The sequence below is a fragment of the Rhineura floridana genome, chromosome 7 (assembly GCF_030035675.1).
Source record: "Rhineura floridana isolate rRhiFlo1 chromosome 7, rRhiFlo1.hap2, whole genome shotgun sequence".
NCBI lineage: Eukaryota > Metazoa > Chordata > Lepidosauria > Squamata > Rhineuridae > Rhineura > Rhineura floridana.
Window position 1 is genome coordinate 103011881 of NC_084486.1, and position 14386 is coordinate 103026266.

Consider the following 14386-nt stretch of genomic DNA (forward strand, 5'->3'; position numbering starts at 1 on the left):
GAGGTCCTGGAAGCAAAATTTAGGTTGCTAGGTAGGATGCTGAAAGCCAGGACCTCCAAGGTGGCTTTCCCTGAACCTGAACTAACATTTGCAAGAAGGGATTCTGAGGAACTGAGACAAATAGTGGTAACGAGAGAGGAAGTTCTAGGCTTAATGGACAATATAAAAACTGACAAATCACCGGGCCCGGATGGCATCCACCCGAGAGTTCTCAAAGAACTCAAATGTGAAATTGCTGATCTGCAAACTAAAATATGTAACTTGTCCCTTGGGTCCTCCTCCGTGCCTGAGGACTAGAAAGTGGCAAATGTAACGCCAATCTTCAAAAAGGGATCCAGAGGGGATCCTGGAAATTACAGGCCAGTTAGCTTAACTTCTGTCCCTGGAAAACTGGTAGAAAGTATTATTAAAGCTAGATTAACTAAGCACATAGAAGAACAAGCCTTGCTGAAGCAGAGCCAGCATGGCTTCTGCAAGGGAAAGTCCTGTCTCAGTAACCTATTAGAATTCTTTGAGAGTGTCAACAAGCATATAGATAGAGGTGATCCAGTGGACATAGTGTACTTAGACTTTCAAAAAGCGTTTGACAAGGTACCTCACCAAAGACTTCTGAGGAAGCTTAGCAGCCATGGAATAAGAGGAGAGGTCCTCTTGTGGATAAGGAATTGGTTAAGAAGCAGAAAGCAGAGAGTAGGAATCAACGGACAGTTCTCCCAATGGAGGGCTGTACAAAGTGGAGTCCCTCAAGGATCGGTATTGGGACCTGTACTTTTCAACTTGTTCATTAATGACCTAGAATTAGGAGTGAGCAGTGAAGTGGCCAAGTTTGCTGATGACACTAAATTGTTCAGGGTTGTTAAAACAAAAAGGGATTGCGAAGAGCTCCAAAAAGATCTCTCCAAACTGAGTGAATGGGCGGAAAAATGGCAAATGCAATTCAATATAAACAAGTGTAAAATTATGCATATTGGAGCAAAAAATCTGAATTTCACATATACGCTCATGGGTCTGAACTGGTGGTGACCGACCAGGAGAGAGACCTCGGGGTTGTAGTGGACAGCACGATGAAAATGTCGACCCAGTGACTTCCGGGAAGGGTGACTTTGCTTGTGCCTGCTTTTGAGACGGGCTCCCGCCTCAAAAGAAGCTTATTCAGATATAAATCAGTCAGAACATTTTTTTTTTGACTGATGAAATTTCTCCCGGGCAGGGAGAAACGTAGAGATCAACCTCAAAAGCCTGGTTTTGTTGGGAGGACTGGATTTCATTAATTTATGAGAAAAGGTCCAGCCAACAATGCCGGACGGACTTCCAAACTTTTGCTCTATCTGTTTAATGCGATACGTTTATCTTTTCTTCAAAGAGAAAACCGACTAACAGGCAAGCACCCTTCTTTCTATTATTTTTCTTACTTGGTTTAAATTGTTGCAGCAAAAGGAGATTTTCAGATTGATCGGCTTTGAAGTACTTCTGGGTGAGCTATAACTCTTCTCTGTTATTCATGAAATTAACAGCTTATCTCTGTTTCTGTTGCAAAAAGCTGTCCTGGAAGTGCATTCTAAAGATATAAACAGAAGAGGGATTTCTATTCCGAGGAATGTTATATTGTCTGGGACTATTCTCTTTTTGGTCTATTTTATTTCGACGAATCTGCTTCTTCACGACGCCACTAACTGTTTTGATGCTGGCAACCAAATTTGTTTTGTATTCTTGAACATAGAGAGATAAGGCAGGCTGCTCTGTTTATACTGTGATGTCATCAAGCCTGGAATATTAACCCAATTGTTGCTGAAATAAGAAGTGGTTCTTCTTTACTTCTGTTTTGTTTTGTTTTCGTGGTTTTAAAAATGGCAATCAAGAAAGTGGCTGAGAATCTGGAAGTAATTATGTTTCAGAAAATAATGGATGAGATTGAGATAACGAAACAAACCCTGCGACAGGGCAGTAAGGAGCTGAAAATTGAACTGAGCAAAATGACGCAGGAGCTTAAAGAAATAGGGGATCCTGTGAGAGAGGAGAATGAGATCAGAGATGAGAAAAGAAAAAATAAAGGGGAGATACAAGCCCTGGAGATTGGAACAAATGTGGAATTGGAAAAAGATCTGGAGTTTATGGATATTAGAAATAAAATCTACTGTTTGGAATTTAACGTTATCTCTGAAGAAATTAATGAAGATATTAGAGATAAAGTTATCAATGGCTTGGATAATCTTCTGGACTGGAATGACGTGATGGAGTTTGATATAGTGAAAATCTATGGAATTAACTGCAGCCATGTGACAATGGAAAAACTCTCAAGAGATGAGCCAGTGCATTTTGTAAAAAAGAAGAACAGAGATATGACTTTACAACAATATTTCAGCAACTTATTCAGAATCGATGGCAAGAAAATATTTGGGATAGAGGAAATTCCCATCAGACTCTTACTATATGACTATGGCTATGACAGCAAGATTATTATGGAATACTGATAATGGAAGATTGGACACTGAAATTACTGGACTTAACAGGACTATTGAAGATGGAAGATGAAATTAATAGGGATAATGGAATAATGGCTATTGAAATTATTGGACCTAACAGATTTTGATGAGATGGATTAATCGAAATGTTTATTTGGAGAAAAATTGATAGATATATTTCTTAAAGAATTGAAACCTCTCTTTGACTTTTTGTGGAAAGAATAAAGTAATGTTTATGAGATTTGATGATTAATTAAGATAACTACTGGAGGAAAGTGATTTTATAATATAATTTAAGAGACAGGATTGTTATATATTGTAGACCTATAACTGATTTGATCTGTGACAAATGGGAAGTCAATATTTTATTTTTTTTGTTTAATCATTTTTGTTTTGTTTTGTTTTTTGTCTTTGAATGTTTTATGATTTTGTTTTGTATGTTTTATGAAAATTTGAATAAAAATTATTGTAAAAAAAAAATGTTGACCCAGTGTGCGGCAGCTGTGAAAAAGGCAAATTCCATGCTAGCGATAATTAGGAAAGGTATTGAAAATAAAACAGCCGATATCATAATGCCGTTGTATAAATCTATGGTGCGGCCGCATTTGAAATACTGTGTACAGTTCTGGTCGCCTCATCTCAAAAAGGATATTATAGAGTTGGAAAAGGTTCAGAAGAGAGCAACCAGAATGATCAAGGGGATGGAGCAACTCCCTTACGAGGAAAGGTTGCAGCATTTGGGGCTTTTTAGTTTAGAGAAAAGGCGGGTCAGAGGAGACATGATAGAAGTGTATAAAATTATGCATGGCATTGAGAAAGTGGATAGAGAAAAGTTCTTCTCCCTCTCTCATAATACTAGAACTCGTGGACATTCAAAGAAGCTGAATGTTGGAAGATTCAGGACAGACAAAAGGAAGTACTTCTTTACTCAGTGCATAGTTAAACTATGGAATTTGCTCCCACAAGATGCAGTAATGGCCACCAGCTTGGATGGCTTTAAAAGAAGATTAGACAAATTCATGGAGGACAGGGCTATCAATGGCTACTAGCCGTGATGGCTGTGCTGTGCCACCCTAGTCAGAGGCAGCATGCTTCTGAAAACCAGTTGCCGGAATCCTCAGGAGGGGAGAGTGTTCTTGCACTCGGGTCCTGCTTGCGGGCTTCCCCCAGGCACCTGGTTGGCCACTGTGAGAACAGGATGCTGGACTAGATGGGCCACTTATGTTCTTATAGTGGATCGAATTAATAGGTGATCTGTCCAGCAGTCAGTCACAATGATCTCCAGCACAGACAATTACGTAATCTAGGAGATGCCAGTGTTTTGACCGAGGGTGCTTCCATGATGTTTTAAATTTATTTTTCTGGCAAAAGAGCATGTTTTAATAACAAGATTATGCTCTGCAGATTTAGTCAGAAATAGAATGCCATTCAGGTTGCTGTTGCCAACTCCTTTCCCAATGATTTCTGGCCATAAATCAAAATCACGCCCAACTCTTGCATTGAAATCTCCCAGGAGGATAATTTTATCTTCCTTAGGTATCTCTGATAAGATGGTGTCCAGCTGGTTATAAAATTTTCCTTGATGTCTTCATCAGGATCTAATGTTGGCACATAAGCACTTATAATAGTTGCCTGCTGGTTTTTGGCGAATTTTAACTGGAGAGTTGAAAGCCATTTATTAATGCCAGTAGGAACTTCTGACAAGAGCTTCACAAGTTTATTTTTAATAACAAAGCCTACTCCATGAATTCATTGTTCTTGTCCAGGCAGTCCTTTCCAGAAGAAGGTATAACCTTTTTCTTCCTTCAGTTGTCCTTCTCTTGGAGTGCTGCTATGTCAATATTAAAACGTCTCAACTCCCTTGCGATGATGGCTGATTTATAGGGTCACCAGAAGTCGTAAGTGACTTGAAGGCACATGACAACAACAGTAACACTTCACCAGGGGTAACTAATGTGGTGCCTTCCAGATGTTGCTGTACTAAAACTCCCATAATCCCTTGGCTATGCTGGCTGGGTCTGATGGGAGCTGGAGTTACCCCTCCACTGCAATATGGTTAAAGCAAACTGAAAAGCTGGATAAATTTGGACAGTCCAGACAAAAGAAAGAAGGGAACACATCAGCCAGCAACATTATATGTGCAACAACCTAGTATATTTTGAGCTCTAACTTTCATTTCAAAGTAGGTGTACAGAAAAACTGAGAAAAAAACCCGTAAGTCAATGTGGAATGGACAGAAAAATGGAGAAATTTTTCTGATAAACTGTTTCCTTGGGTCTCTTATTACTATGTCCTTTTATAAATATAAATATCCAGAAACAAATACAAATGTTGGATATAGGATTCAAACAATAAGAAAAAGGGACATACATTTAAATCAATCCAGTCTAATATTTGCACCATTATCTCTGCTGTGGATGTTGGCCTGTCATTTTAGATTGCTGGTATGACTGACCTCAAGCATATCTGTATTGATGCCATAAGGTTTAGAGCAGGTATATAGGATTGTGCTTCCAGGATTGTTTTGTCCATGCTATTTACTATAGACAGACAATCTCTCTCTCTCTCTCTCTCTCTCTCTCTCTCTCTCTCTCTCTCTCTCTCTCTCTCTCTCTCTCTCTCTCTCTCACACACACACACACACACACACACACACACACACACACACACACACACACACACACACACACACACACACACACACACACACACACTGCATGAGGGCCAGTGGTTTTCCATGAAATGAAGTGGTTTAAGCTAAATATTATAGCTATTCAGATAGACAAAGGTTAAAAATCATGACTAATTTTGACATAACTATTTTAGTCATGTAATCCACTTTAGACAGAATACAGAATAGAAGCACTAGCACATGAAAACACATTGAAAATGATAACAAGTTCAGGATATGAGGAAGATTAAAAAAAAATTTGCTACAGAAAGAGCACATAATATGAAATGTTCTCAATTTAGCTTGAGAAGGAACTGTCATTTGGCAAAAATGTCCTGAATTAAAATGCTGAACTCATTAATTAAAGAGACTGATTTAGAAAGGTAAGGTTTTCTATCCTTTTATAACTGCAAGTTCCAGTCTCTCTCCCATCCCCATTTTCTTGTGAACGTTGCTATTTCTTTGTTACAAGGACGAGTGATTTGTCACATTTATGCTTCTGTCAGGCTGATTTTGTTGCTGCAGAATTTTATTTTTCACCTGGTAGCACAAAATCATATCATTTTAAAAAATTGGTCAGATTCACCAAAGAGAAGACAAAAGAAATACCTTCAGCACCAACTAACTTTTCCAGTGCATCCACACAGGTAGAGGAAAGTTTGATGAGGGATACTAGAAAGACAACCAACTCTCAAATGTTACTGTCTTTCATTCCTGACAATCAAAGCTGCCTATGTAAATCAGGGCCAAAATCCATGATATTTGTCTTGGTTCAACCCATTAGCTTTACAATCTGTGTTCAGAGATGGAAGGAATTTAATGTGTAGAAACCACAGTGCTCCAAAAACCAACCAATGGAGCAAAAATGACAGCTATACCTACAGCGCCTATGGCAATACTGCCAGTGCCCACTAAACACAGTCCATTATAATGGCAATGCCGCCGTGCCAATAAGATACGGAGGGAGTTGATGATGGCAAGGAAATTTAACCAATGACATCATCCAGTACCCTCTCCCACCACACACACAACAGCAACACAGTTATAGTCATATATGTATATACACACACCATAAATTCTATGACACTTCCAGCAATTACATAGCTTCCCAGGCAGGGGCACAAGTAATAGCACATAAGTACTCATTAATACTGCTTTTTATCACAGAAAGCAAAGGAAAGGAAGGAGAGGCCACATAATATGGTGCCCAAATAGGTCCTCTGTCAGAAGAACACATAGCCCCACAGGAAGGATTCATAACCCATTGACAGAGGAAAAGAATATTTTGAGTAGCTGGAAAAGGCAGAGGGACAAGGGGAGGCAACGAGTTCTAGTAGCTCACTAAAGAAGGCACAGAGTTTAGAAATTGGAGATGTGAGTCCAAGCCCCATCAAGGGAGGGATATGGCCCAGCTCACCATTTACATGCCTGGCCAGAAACAGACATGACATGGCAGAGGAGAGGGAGCTCCCAGGATTTGAACCCATGCTGCAAAAACCACCAGCCATCTCTTAACTTTTAGGCCACAACAGATAACAGGAAACAGAGACACCATAGGCACATTGTTTCCCCTTGAAGACCCAATCATAAATGCCAGGATCCCGTAAGCTGCGGGAGGAGCCCTAACCTAGTGGAACAGCTCTGATTTCACATGTTCAGGGTCTCGGGTTTGAATCCAGGATATAGCCTCTATCACTATGTGATACAGGTGGGGTAGTAGTTGGTTTTCTTCTGTTCATATTTACTGAGCTGAATCGGGGAAGGATTTTCCTTCTTCTGGCTCTGTAATCAGTGGAACATTTTGTTATTATCAGGGGTATGCTCAGAGTCTGTAGAGGATAGGATTTAACATAATTGTGATCTCCTTCCCCCATGTCACCCTCATCCATCTCATTGTGGCTGCTTTGCCAAAGCAATGGCTCTGGCAGAATGGATACACCAGCATTTCTGAAAAGTTGTACCACTCTACTTTTCATGGTGCGCCTTATCTCACATTACCTAGTATAGCAGAACTTATGCTTGGCCCTATAGCAACTTTATTATAGCCCTTTTGTCAGCATATCTCAAATACAGGTTTGTGCCGTAAATGTAGAAAGGACCATATGGGTTTTATTTTCACTAGAGCCACACTGAATATTTGTTTCAAATTATGTCTGGATTATATTTTTGCTTCCTGTACCTGATGAGCTCAGTTCTGAAGGCCAATGCCACACCCTGTGTAAGAAAGTACTGTCGTTGTGAGTGTCTGAAGGAGAAAAACAGGAAAGGCAATTTAATAAGAGGTGTCTAGGAAGGTCAATTTTTCTTTTTTCTGTCTTTCTGCCACCACTTCCTATTATGCAGAGGTTCTTTTGTACACTACAGGCAATTATTGTTGGTTTTATTATAGTCACTTTCATGAACCTAGGAGCTTGACAGTGAACCAATTGCAGTTTATTGTCCTGTGTCACACCTGCAGGGAATATCCGAAATACTGAGAAGCTGAGTTATGACAAACAACGTCAGTATGAGATAATGGTAACTGCTTTTGACTGCGGGCAAAAACGTGCAGCTGAAGATGTCTTGGTACGAGTTGAAGTCAAGCCTGTATGTAAACCTGGATGGCAAGGTAGGGATTGTATATTGTTGTTTCTTTAGAAACGGTGATGATGCATTTTGTAATATAAATACTACATTGCCAATTTTAGAATATCAGAACTTTTATTTATTCATTCAGAAATGTCTAGTGCACTTTTCAATTGGTATAAATTCTAAAGCAGAGAACAATGACAAAAACATTAAAAATAGTTCAAAGCAATAATTAAAACACAGTAAAAAGTGGAAGATATGAACTTTCCAGTTATAAGCTTATCACATTTAAATACTATATGCCTGACTAAATCAAGGCTGGCTCCAATTTTTGTGGAGCCCTAGGCAAGCTGCCCTTGGTGGACCCTGACCTTCTTTTGAATGGGCCTACCTGCCAGTGGACATCTGCATCTTGCTGCTTACTAGTTGGGTGGGCAGGAAATCAGGAGTGGAAGGCTAGCAGTAATTAGTGGAGCTTTGAGCTCTGATGCCTGAACTCACAGCAATGGCATTTTAATTATGTTAGCCCCATCCACATATGTACATTGCGGGCAAGGCCAGCAGGCTTGAAATGGTGGGTCCAGCTGCATAGGTCAAATGCTCTGAACAGCACCAGTGCTCTTGGGTTGTTGCTGCCATAAACAAACAGGTGTTTCATGCATCCACAGTGATGCTGACCAGAACACTGGATCCATGAGGCTGGACTTGCCAACACCACAATTTTATTTTATTTTTGTTCACAAATTTTATTAATATACAATTAACATATAATTATTATCTGGTTGTGCCACTGAATCCAGTTCATACTAGTTTTTTATATCAGCTAATCTTGTGGCATTATTATAGTTTTCTAAGTGTGGGAGTCCCATTCCTCCGAGTTCTGTTTCTTTCTTTTTTAAATTATATATAGTGTGTTTGCAGCAGCACATGGTGGCTTTTCCTCCCCAAACAAAATCCAGAATAAACCTGTGCCAAATTTGAAAAATATTTGGTGGAACTTGTACCAGTATATTCATAAATAAGAACAATAGTCCTGGTAAGATATTCATCTTTACAACTGATATTTTCCCCATCCAAGAAATTGGCAATGTTTTCCAGTGTCTACATTCTTGATACACTTTATCATAATTCATTTTAGTCGGTTGTGTCAGATCTTGAGTAATCCAAATTCTCAAATATTTTACAGGCTTATCTGACCAAAGGATGTTCATTATCTTCATTCATTCTCTCTCGATTTCATCATTCACATCTACAGCTAGCCGTTCGGATTTTTTGAACTGATTTTATATACTGATATTTTTCCAAACTCATCTAAGGTCTTTTAGGCTTTTCCAAGAGATATTTGGGAGAGTTAGCATTAACACAATATAATCTGCATATAATATTTTATTTTATAAATAAAATATAATATTTTATTCTGCATTATTCCATATTGTATGTCAAAAAAACCAGGATTTTCTCTAACCACTATGGCTAGAGGTTCAATTAGTATAGTGAACAAAATAGTTGATAATTGACATCCTTGTCTAGTTCCTCTAGAAAGATAGAACTGGACTGATAGACAGCCAATGGCCAGTATTTGTGCTGTGGGAGTTTGGTATAAGATAAGAATCCAACTTTGAAACTGCAGATCCAAATTGAAACAATCCCTCACTTCCATTAAGCAAGCCCATTCCACTCTGTCAAATGTCTTTTTGGCATCTAAGAATAACAAGACCAATTTTATTCTTTTATCTTACACTCTTTTAAACTTATTAATTAACCTTTTTATTACTTGACATCTTCCTCTTTTTTAAGAAACCAGTCTGATTGATTTCTATATATTTCACAATAATGGCATTATAGAAGACCAAATTTTAGTATCTTGATTTGATAAAGATACTGGTATATAAGATTCTGGGTTCATGAGATCTTTATTAGGCTTGGGTATTACCACAATCTTCACCCTGTCCCAGGATCCTAGAAGTTTTCTTTACTGTACTGCTTCATTAATAGTATTTAGAAGGGGTTGATCTAATTCTTCCACATATACTAATATTCAGATAGTAACTGACCTAGGGGCCAGGGGGTTAACCATTTTAACTCTTTAATTGTACTTCTTATTTCAGTTTATGTAAAAGGCACCGTAATTTCTCCTGATGCTCTACAGATATTTTTGGGATTCTTATTTAGCACTGAATATCTTGAATCTTTGGATTCTCTGATTAATATACATAATTTTCATAAAACATTTTGAAAATGTTAGAAAAAGCTTTTGAACTTCTCACTTCTTTATTATCATATAAATATCATATGCTTTTTCTTTTGCTCTTTAAGAAGGAGTCTAGCTAATACTTTAGATCAGCTTTTCCCAAGCAGTGTTCCTCCAGATGTTGTTGGACCACAACTCCCATCAGCCTCAGCTAGCATTGCCAATGGTCAGGAAGATGGGAGTTGTAGTCCAACAACATCTGGAGGCACACTGGTTGGGAAAGGCTGCTTTAGATGGTTTGTACTCAATTCAAACTTTTGCTCTCAGAAAGGTCATTGACTTCTCCATTTTTTTGTACATTTAATGATTCCATTTTTTTTCTCACTTCTGTTAGTTTCTCATATCTTTCTCTTGATTTGTCACTTATGCTCACTGTGTAATCTGACAGTTTCTTCTGTTAGAGACTGTTCATGGAGAGAAAAATGTGTAATCCCTCAATTGTTAAGTGCTTGCAAGGTTCTGTCAGCTGAAATTCACTCATCATATCAAAAAAACTTTAGGCAAGTTTCCCATATGTGCATTTCCTGATGATCTATCTAGTTTAGAGTTAATGACCCTGTCTTGGAGGTTCTCCCAAAGTTTCCTGTTTGTCCTGATCCTCTTTCTCTTCATTTAAGTTCAAATCTTTATTCTGTCTGCTTTTAGTTCTTGTACTATTGATTTTCCTCCCAGGAATTAACTCTGTAACTGCAACATTTACATGAGATTTTCGTCAGTTCCTTGTTCTGAATTTCCCTCTATCACTTCTTTTAATATCATGGCTTCTTCAGCTGTGTTAACCATTATCCATTTATTATTTATCATAACGAGTAATTTAAGAGGAGTTCCCCACCTGTATTTTATTGTGATTTTCCTGAGTAGCAGCAGTGATTCATACTGTAGCCCAGGGCCCCATCACTTGCCCGAGGATGCCATGTGCTTGACACCAAGTCTGGCCCAATTTTTTTAAAGACTTCATTACAGTCAAATAGTGTTTTATTTCCCCATCTAGGATGCACACTTTAACGTGGTGAGGGGGTTTGAGAGTGTCAAAGAAGCTGAGAGCAATGCCATCAGGAGTCTTGACCAAGAGGCTAGACTCCTAGCAGGGGCACCCAAAGCACAATGGTCAAAACTGGGACACCAGACTAAGATGCATCCAGACTCAGAGGAAGGCAATGGTAAACCACCTCTGACTACTTCTTACCATGAAAACCCTATGAATAGACTATCCAAAATGCAACATGAGATAGTGCCAGAAGATGACACCCCCAAGTCAGATGGCACGCAGCGAGCTACTGGGGAAGAACAACAGACAAGTACTAATGATGGAACTGGGTTGAACCCGAAAGGAAGCCCAGAGGCTGATGCGCACAGATGCGAAAGGAGAGTCCGGAGTTGTGCAATGTAAACAATAGGAACATGGAATGTGAGAAGCATGAACCAGGGAAAGTTAGAAATTGTCAAGCAAGAAATGGAACGTATCAACATTACAATACTTGGCGTGAGTGAATTAAAATGGATGGGAATGGCACATTTTCAATCAGGCAACTACAAAATATTTTATGCAGAACATGAGAAATTAAGAAGAAATGGGGTTGCTTTAATAGTGAGAAGTGATGTAGCAAAATCAATTAGGAGCTATAACACAAAGTCTGAGCGAGTGATACCAATGAGATTTAATGGGAAACCTATTAACTATCATCCAAGTCTATGCTCCAATAGCAAATGCAGAAGAGGAATTAGAAAGATTTTACTCAGTACAGAAAGAAATTGATCACACACCAAAACAAGTTGTTCTGATAATCATGAGGGACTGGAATGCAAAAGTAGGGAACAGAGAAGAACTAGGAGTTGTGAGGAAATGGGGCTTAGGAAATAGAAATGAAGCAGGAGAAAGACTTATTGAATTCTGAGAAGCCAATAATTTGTTTCTTGTAAACACATTTTTTGAGCAACTGAAAAGATGACTGTACACATAGACATCACCAAATGGTCAATATAGGAATCAAATTGATTGTATAATTGGCAGCAGAAGATGGAGAAGCTAAATACTTTCTGCAAAAACTAGACCATGAGCAGACTGCGGTACAGATCATGAACTGGTAATGTTGAAAATCAGAGTAAAGCTAAAGAAGACCAACAAAGCAATCATAATGCCAAAATACAATTTAAATAACATCCCAGAAGAATATAAAGATCAAATAAGGAACATATTTGAGGCTTTAAATTTAGTTGACAGAGAACCAGAAGAACTACGGATTGAAGTCAGAGACATTATCAGGGAAGAATGCAAAAAGACAATACCTCAACTTAAAAAGAGAGAAAGACCTCAATGGATGACTGAAAAAATTGAAATGGACTGCCTTCAAGTCGATTCCGACGTATGGCGACCCTATGAATAGGGTTTTCATGATAAGCAGTATTCAGAGGGGGTTTACCATTGCCTTCCTCTGAGGCTGAGAGGCCGTGACTGGCCTGAGGTCACCCAGTGAGCTTCATGGCTGTGTGGGGATTTGAACCCTGGTCCCCTAGGTTGTAGTCCAACACCTTAACCACTATACCACACTAGCTCTCATGGATAACTGAAGAAACTCTTGAAATGGTTAAAGAGAGAAGGAAAGAAAAAGGAGACAGAAACACGGTTAGAACCCTAAATGCAAAAATATAGCGACTAGTACATAGGGGGAAAAAACCTATTACAATAGTTATTGTATAGAAATAGAAGAGGAAAACAAAAAGGGTAGAACAAGAGCCCTCTTCCAAAAGATTAGAGAAATTAAAGGGAAATTTAAACTAGGAGTAGGGATGTTGAATAATCAACAGGGAAACACACTGACTGACCAAGATCAAATAAAAGGAAGGTGGAAGCAATACACTGAAGAACTCTATAAAAGAGATGCAAGAATGACAGATTCATTCACGGAACCGTATGATGAAGAACCAGAGACTTTAGAATGCAAGGTGGAAGCTGTTCTTAAAATACATGAAAGAAACAAATCACCAGGAACAGATGGCATACCAGTAGGGCTGCTACAAGCTACTGAGACTGAATCTGTCCAAATTTTGACAAAAATGTGTCAACAAATATGGAAAATAAAACCATGGCCCACAGACTGGAAGCATTGAATATACATCCCAATTCCAAAGAAAGGGGATCCCAGGGAATGCAGTATGCCTTAATATTCTATTCAAGTAAAGTAATGCTCAAGATTCTGTAACAAAGACTCTTACCATATATGGAGCGAGAAATGCCAGTTGTCCAAGCTGGATTTAGAAAGGGGAAGAGGTACCAGATCATATCACAAGCATGCATTGGATAATGGAACAGACAAAGGAATTTCAGGGAAAAATCACCCTGTGCTTTATAGATTACAGCAAAGCCTTTGACTGTGTAGATCATGAAAATCTATGGAATGCTTTAAAAGAAATGGGGGTGCTGTAGGCTGCTGAGTCTCACTCTCTGGTGATTTTCCAGAAAGACAGAAGTAGAGAAATGACACCTAAGGGTTAAACTGTGTTAAAGGCTGCCAAGGCCGTTTCGAAGCAGATGTGGTTGGCAAGGGCAGCGAAAAGAGATATAAACCTTGGAAACCGAAAGCACAGTGTGGGGGAAGTATTTTGTGGAGGAAAGGAGTTTGTTAAGAGAAGCAAAGGAGAGCAATTCATGTCTGTTTACCTATTGTCAGTAAAGACTCTTAACTTTAACTACCTGTGTCTCCGTGGCTATCTTTCGGCTGGACTATCTACGCTTGGGTACAACCAGGTGAAAGGGGTAAACATCTGGGCCGCACCGCATCACTACACCACAGGGGTTATGGGCCCAGCCTACGGCCCAATTACTCCAGACTAGCCAGCCAGTAGCCCGGAGTAGGAGCACAGGAAGCAGAACAGATGGAGAAGCAAGCAAGCCAGAAGCTTGGGAAAAGCTGTGAAGTGGCAGAGTGCTTGAGTGTAATCGGAGAAGTGTGCTGCGGAGAGATGGCAGTTTCACTTTCAGCCAGGATGCCTCTGGAAAGGCTCACTGATTGTAATTATTCCAGTTGGAGGCTGAGGATGCAAGCTTTCCTAACAAAAGAAGATTTATGGCAGGTGATCGAAGCCAACCCCCCCGGAGCTCCACAGCCAGAGTGGATATGCATGGATGAAAAGGCAAAAGCGTTTATTATATTGACTTTAAGTGACTCTCAGTTGTTATATGTGAAAGAGAAACCAACGGCAAAACTTATGTGGACTGCTTTGCATGAAGTTTATGTGAGGCAGACAGCGAGTAGCAAGATTTACCTGGTGCGAAAGCTTTATCAGATGAAGCTGGCTGAGAACACATCAATGTCGGAGCATTTAATGGAATTCAAGAGACTGTTTGCAGAGCTGCAGGAGAGAAACGTAGAACATACACCGTTGCAGCAAGTCTATATTATATTGGCTTCGTTGGATGCGTCGTGGGACTCATTA

The 14386-nt window shown here is 39.3% G+C and overlaps 1 protein-coding gene across 1 annotated transcript in view; it reads left to right on the top strand.

Moving 5' to 3' along the window:
• Positions 1-14386, top strand: part of CLSTN2 (calsyntenin 2) — a 786289-nt gene that overhangs the window by 600194 nt on the left and 171709 nt on the right. Inside the window, exon 5 of the mRNA XM_061636759.1 lies at positions 7592-7741. Within this exon, the coding sequence (XP_061492743.1) occupies positions 7592-7741 (150 nt within the window). The remainder of the gene's footprint in view (positions 1-7591; positions 7742-14386) is intronic.